Raw genomic sequence first — 7,500 nt, 5'->3', positions numbered from 1 at the left:
AGTTTGGGCATTAGGTCGTCAAGAGGAGACTTTCTCACCTGCCTCCCAGTTGAGGTATTTGAGGGGGGAGGAGTCAGACCACTGCCAGCCCCCGTTCAAGTCCAGGTCATTCAGCCCCATCCACAGGGATGCAGTGTAACCTGTCAGTAAGCCTGCCACACCCACACACACACACACACACACACACACACACACAGACATTATACACACAAACCACCTCACTGCTGGAAGCTGACACCCTTTCATGTCTCTTTATCATTTGAAAGTCACTCTCTCCCTCACCATTAATGTAGCTTTGTTCCTGCACCTCTGTGATGCTGAGCAGGTCCGCCCCCTGCTGCTGGCAGCTTCTGCGGGCCTCGCTCCATGACAGAGTGGCCTGGAAGTTAAACTGATAACAGTTCCCCAGTAAAGAGTCTATGTCCCAGAAGGTCTCACATCCATTACCTACAGAGAGGGAGAGAGGGTGGAAGACAGAGGGACAGAGAGAGAGAGAGAGGAGGAGAAAGAGAGAGATGGGAAAGGAGAAAAATAAAGAGAGAGAAAGACAGACAGATGGAGAGAGAGAAGAAGAGAGAAGAGGGGCAGCTTTTTTTAGGTCCAGTTTGTGCTGTGCAATAACCACATACCATAACCCTATATATCATTGTGCCATAAGCCTTATGCAAGATATGACCTATTGTGACAGTATTAGTCATGTAACTGTTTCGGTGAGGGACTGAGTGTGTGTGTGTGTGTGTGTGTGTGTGTGAGAGAGAGAGAGACAGAGGCAGAGAGACTAAGCAGGACAGGGTGGCCTCTGAGACTAGCTTTGGGGACATGGAGGTGAATGGCAGATTGTGAATGGGAGGTCAAAGAGAGACAGAGGTGTGTGAATGGCTGGTGCCAGCTCATGGCAGTGAGAGAGTTAATACCTCAAGAACGTTGGTAAACTGAGAAACCAGAGGAAACATTCTCCACAAGTTTGTGTTTTTTTAATAAAACTACTTAAAGCAGTTACTCACGGACAAGACTCTTCACAGACGTCAACTGTCTTTTTAATTGGTAACCAATTACAGCAGGGCTTCAAAGTGCATTTGAAATGAAGGCGCTGTGTGAAGTTGCACTGAGGTTGAAGAGAGGCTTTTTTTTGGGGTAAGTGAAACTCACTGTTAACCGGGCAGAATCCCCAGCGTTCGTCCTTGCCGTAGTCAAACGTGGTGGCACACCAGAGGTGGCCGTCCTCTCTGCCCGTACTGGTACAGCTGTGGAACCACTGGCCATCGTACAGGAAAGGCAGGTAACACGGCTGGCCATGAGAGTTCCCCTGAATCGTGTAGATCTCTGCAGAGAGAGAGAGAGAGAGAGAGAGAGAGAGTGTGTATGTGAGTGAATGGATGGATGAATGAATGAGTGAGTTTGTGAGTGAATTGGTGTGTGAGGTGTGAGACACCGCGTGAATCGGTTTGAGTGAGTGAGTGAATGATTGCTTGTATGTGCCATTAGAATGAACTGAATTCCAAGATAACGAGTTAAAGTATAGGTTTACAAACACAGGATCACATGGTTTATGTAATCTCTCTTTATTCTTTACATATAATGAAACACCCCGTTCTTTCCCATCAGATAAACCTTATTCAGGGATGACAATGTAACTTCACATACCAGACACAGATATTTATCCCGTAAAGGGAAACTAAAAACAGACATGTTCCTAACCGCTGTTCCCTCTCTCTCTCTCTCTCTCTCTCTCTCTCTCTCTCTCTCTCTCTCTGTCTCTCTCTCTCTGTCTCTTTGTTTTGAGACGAAAACGATTCGGCACAGTCAGAGTGAGTACTGAGGGGAAAAGAGGGAGTAAAACATAAGGAAAACTAAGGAGAAGCGTTAGCAGAGACAGAGACAGAGACAGAGACGGAGACGGAGACGGAGACAGAGACAGAGACGGAGACAGAGACGGAGACAGAGACAGAGACGGAGACAGAGACGGAGACAGAGACAGAGACGGAGACGGAGACGGAGACAGAGACGGAGACAGAGACAGAGACAGAGCAAGTCTCCGGGCGAAACAGTTCTCAGAACGCTATCACTGAGGACAACGTGACTCTCAATACAAAACCCCCAATCTGCACTGCTCTCTCTATCAAAACACACACACACACTCTCACATACACACACACACACACACACACACACTCACACACACTCACATACACACACACACACACACACACACACACACTCACACACACTCACATACACACACACACACACACACACACACTACAGTACAACTAAGTAATGTTGCTGGAATTTTATTTTCAAATCTGTCTGTGAGTCCTGGCAGTGAGAGCAGGACACTTTGCTTCCAGGATCCTGTCACAAAACAGGCAACTCAACAGGAGAGGGAGCAGAGAGGAGAGACAAGAGTGAGTGGACCACAGGAGCGAAGTTTGGGAATTTGACTTCTTTCATTCTGGAGAGCCTGGTTTTAATTGGCTGAGAGAGAGAGAGAGAGAGAGAGAGAGAGAGAGGGGGAGAAGAGATGAGATGGGGAAAATCACTGGCTAGAGCTCTATTAGTGAAAACTTGCCACTGGTCCCAGTAAAACCACACTGATCACTGGATAACACGAGAACCAGAGGACAAATGCAGTTTGGTACCTCACCATCAAAGTGAAAGTTCTGTTTTCTGTTCTCAGTATTACACTATGACTAATACAATGAGTAATAACTCTGTAATTGCAGCAGACTGGAAAGGAACTTTAAAGCAGCTATTTTCTTCCTCAAAAAAAACAACAACTTCAAAATCGGCTTCAAAGAGTATTCATTCAAAAGGGCATTGCCTACAGAGAGCCAGCCCTGGTGTTGATCAATTTTCACTTTTTTCTTTTGGTATACGTGTCAGTGTGTTTCTATACTTTTCAACAATGCTTTCTTTCACTGTTTTCACTTTGCCAAACTGCACACTAAACCATTCAGTACTTAACAGGTTAATCATAAACACTGATCCACTTTAAACCGCTATCGCTTTCTTACTGTGACTTAATCATACTGACAGTTAACTTGGTTCCACTCAAGTGCATGGACTTTACAGAAGAATAGTGTAGCACATGTAGATGCTCAATTACTATTGCAATTACAATTACAATTACCATGCGAATGACATTTTGTGCTCTAAAAACATGGAACATTAGCACATGACCACAATGTTCAGTACAAGGAACATTAGCACATGAACACAATGTTCAGTACAAATATTTTGTAACATCCTGTAATGCCCTAAATGCGTAATGCAATAACACAGACACAGTTAAAATGATTCATCTGAATGCTCCTGCTAGCTTACTGCTCAAACAGCGAGAAGATGCTGATAGCAAACAAGTTCACCACCGTATGGTAATGTTAAATCAGCTATCTACATTGCCCATCTTTCTAGCTTTCTCTTGCATTTGTTTGAAATGAGATGACATAAATACAACTCAGTTAACATGTTGAAGAAGTGTGATTGTGAGATTTAACATTGACAATAGCCTACTGACCTCATGCTGACTCTAAATGGGAGGCTGTTTTATGCTAATGCTAGTAACCCTGCATTCTGCCTGACAATAGGCCTCTTTACTGTTTACAAACACTGAGAAGGCCCCTGCTTGACCGTCTCTGTGGCAAGCAGCCAATTCGGCGGCATTTACCGTTGCCCCTGGCAACTAATCCATCTGGATGGAGCAGATCTTGGCCTAAACAGACACAGCTGTGTGTGTTAGACCTCCATCACGCTAACTCTAAAAACTTCATGGCTACCACTAATACTCACTGCATTAGGTTATACTGACTCCCATTTATACTCAGTCACTCAAAGTTTATCTCGCGTCAAAATCATTTAGGGATCAGAGTTGGGGATGGGGTCAGGATTAGAGCCTGGAAACATTTAGGGTTGGAGCAGGAAGTTGTGGAACAGGATGAAATGGGGATTAGGGTTTGGGGAGCATCTAGAGATTAGGAAATTCAGGGAAAGATTGGGAAATAGTGTTACATTTAGGGATGGGGTGTGATACATTTAGGGATGGGGTGAGAATTAGGATTCTGAGACTCTTCAAATTAGGATAGAGATTAGGATTAGTATTAGGTAATGTTGTGAGACAGGATTGGGGTTTGTGTGATCGTCAGGATTAGTATTAGGTAATGTTGTGAGACAGGATTGGGGTTGTGTGATCATCAGGATTAGTGTTAGGTAATGTTGTGAGACAGGATTGGGGTTGTGTGATCGTCAGGATTAGTGTTAGGTAATGTTGTGAGACAGGATTGGGGTTTGTGTGATCGTTAAAGTTTGAGTAGAGATTAGGGTCGGGTGACACTGAGATAAACTGAGGTTTAAGTTTGCGTGATCTGTAAAGTTAGGGTGGGAGACAGGACAGGTTGACGGTGAGAGACGGGCTGAGGATTAGAATTGGGAGATATGAGAGTTGGTGTGAACAGTAAGGCATGTTTAGAACGGTATGACATTTTAGTCAACAACCACACAGTAGTAGTAAACAAAAGTAGTAGAAGGCCTCGAAGCCACATACAGTACTCTCCAAAAACCTTTCCTATCCTGTACAGAAGGGGATAACGTATAGGGATTTTTATCGTAATCCCCAGATCCATGAATGACGCCCCACTTAAAGTGACCCCCCCCCCCCCCTCTCCTTCAAGTAATACATTTACTCAGGTGTCACAAACACAGTGCCACTGTCTGTTTGACACTTGACGCTTTCCCTTGTAAGAGTAGCACAACTGAAATTTCTTTTTTGAGATTTTCTACCGCGGGAGGGATCTTAAAGCATTCTGCCGTAGGAAACCTCTGAAGGTCTTTCGGATTACTTCGTTTGCCCTCACAGATTGTCCTCTTTGATTTAAATCACACTCTTTCATTTTCTGTGTCTGAGTCTTCCGACTGGGATTGCCAGTGACAAAAAAAAAACCAAAACAGTAATTTTGTGCTAGGTTAACCATTTCTTGGCTTAGTTTTGAGTTAAATGTAGGATCACTGTCTTCTATTTAAAAGACTGATGTGCCTCTTTTCAGACCATTTTCAGCTTTTCTGTCAAAAAAAAAAAAAAAAAAAAAAGGGTTTGACGACTTTTAGCTTCCCGGCAGAAAAAACACGTTTTTAGCCAATCAGTCTTGGTACATGTGGGATGAATCCATTGTCCATAATAAGAGCTCTGAACCTGGTGGACACTAACCCACTCTACATCAAAGGTCCACCCTGTTATTTTTACTTCAGATAACAACTTACTGTCAGCGGCTTTCTTCCTAAGCCAAACCCGAGAGTGGCATGAGAAGCAACGTTTTTGCCTCGTAAGACCATAATGTCAAGTTTTAATAGAAGTTTAGAAAACTTCAGACACTTGTTCTCTCAAAATAAGCATGTTGCTGTGGAGGATGCATGTGAAAGACCAGTACGATTCAGAGACATTGTGTCGCCAATTTGCCAACATGTCTCGTAGATTGCCTGTTGGCTCTTGGATTTGTCTCTGTTTCCCAAACCCTGTTTTTCACTATGTGTGAGTGCCAGAGGAACATGCAGCAGTGTCCAACATGACTCTATCCAACAGTTTTCTGTATTTTTTTAAAAGTCTATGAAGTTCTGTTTTACTGTTTTTGGTTTTGCTTTGTTTTATTTTTTTTTGTTGCGGTTGTTTTTTCATTTAGAAATGTTTAGTGACTGTTTTTTCCCCCCTTCATGTTCATGTTTACACAACCACTATGAATAGCATGCAAGTTCAAAAATCATTTTAAAGCTAGTCGAAAGTGTTCTTACTGATAAAACTGTTTTCTCTGTTGTAAATAGCTATGTTATCAAAGATATGAATAAGTTCAGAGTGTACTGTTTCTGGATTAACAGGACATAAGTACATTTAGGTTTAGCTTCTATAATCACCTGCAGTGCACTTCCTCAAAATCCTCCAGTGGTTTAACCTTGATCTCCCATCTGTGACTGCTTAGACACATCTGACTTACAACAGTTTGACTTAGAGCATAGGTCCTGACTTATTACGATATGACTTAGAGCATAGGTCCTGACTTACCACGATATGACTTAGAGCATAGGTCCTGACTTATCACGATATGACTTAGAGCATAGGTCCTGACTTACCACGATATGACTTAGAGCATAGGTCCTGACTTATCACGGTATGACTTAGAACATATATCCTGACTTATCACGGTATGACTTACAGCATAGATCCTGACTTATCACGGTATGACTTGCAGCATAGGTCCTGACTTATCACGATATGACTTAGAGCATAGGTTCTGACTTATCACGGTATGACTTACAGCATAGGTCCTGACTTATTACGGTATGACTTAGACCATAGGTTCTGACTTATCACGATATGACTTAGAGCATAGCTTCTAACTTATCACGGTATGACTTAGAGCATAGGTTCTGACTTATCACAATATGACTTAGAGCATAGGTCCTGACTTATCATGGTATGACTTAGAGCATAGATCCTGACTTACCACGATATGACTTAGAGCATAGGTCCTGACTTATCACGATATGACTTAGAGCATAGGTCCTGACTTACCACGATATGACTTAGAGCATAGGTCCTGACTTATCACGGTATGACTTAGAACATAGATCCTGACTTATCACGGTATGACTTACAGCATAGATCCTGACTTATCACGGTATGACTTAGAGCATAGGTCCTGACTTATCACGATATGACTTAGAGCATAGGTCCTGACTTACCACGATATGACTTAGAGCATAGGTCCTGACTTATCACGGTATGACTTAGAACATAGATCCTGACTTATCACGGTATGACTTACAGCATAGATCCTGACTTATCACGGTATGACTTGCAGCATAGGTCCTGACTTATCACGATATGACTTAGAGCATAGGTTCTGACTTATCACGGTATGACTTACAGCATAGGTCCTGACTTATCACGATATGACTTAGAGCATGGGTCCTGACTTATCATGGTATGACTTAGAGCATTGATCCTGACTTATTACGGTATGACTTAGACCATAGGTTCTGACTTATCACGATATGACTTAGAGCATAGCTTCTAACTTATCACGGTATGACTTAGAGCATAGGTCCTGACTTATCACAATATGACTTAGAGCATAGGTCCTGACTTATCATGGTATGACTTAGAGCATAGATCCTGATTTATCACGGTATGACTTAGAGCATAGGTCCTGACTTGTCACGGTATGACTTACAGCATAGATCCTGACTTATCACGATATGACTTAGAGCATAGGTCCTGACTTACCACGGTATGACTTAGAGCACAGGTCCTGACTTACCACGGTATGACTTAGAGCACAGGTCCTGTTCGTCCCCGTACAGCCTCCATAATAGTCCCTCCGGCGGGCGTCTTGCGGGCGCGGAACCGTTGCCGGTGGCAACCGGAGGTTTGGGCGAGGGCAGGTAAGTGTTGAGGTTTTCCAAAAACTTGGAGCAGCTCCAGACCCACCTGACCAGTGGAGGTTCTCTGTCGCA

General features: G+C 43.2%; 1 protein-coding gene across 1 annotated transcript in view; it reads right to left on the bottom strand.

The window, feature by feature from the left end:
* mrc2 (mannose receptor, C-type 2) overlaps positions 1 to 7,500 on the bottom strand; it is a 38,944-nt gene that overhangs the window by 23,312 nt on the left and 8,132 nt on the right. The window contains exons 2-5 of the mRNA XM_030793301.1: positions 7,305 to 7,500; positions 1,150 to 1,323; positions 283 to 447; positions 39 to 152 (exon numbers count right to left, since the gene is read on the bottom strand). The exon at positions 7,305 to 7,500 is cut by the window's right edge and continues 227 nt beyond it. Coding sequence (XP_030649161.1) covers positions 39 to 152; positions 283 to 447; positions 1,150 to 1,323; positions 7,305 to 7,500 — 649 coding nt within the window. The remainder of the gene's footprint in view (positions 1 to 38; positions 153 to 282; positions 448 to 1,149; positions 1,324 to 7,304) is intronic.

Source organism: Chanos chanos, chromosome 16, assembly GCF_902362185.1.
Source record: "Chanos chanos chromosome 16, fChaCha1.1, whole genome shotgun sequence".
NCBI lineage: Eukaryota > Metazoa > Chordata > Actinopteri > Gonorynchiformes > Chanidae > Chanos > Chanos chanos.
This window is presented reverse-complemented; position numbering and strand designations above follow the sequence as displayed.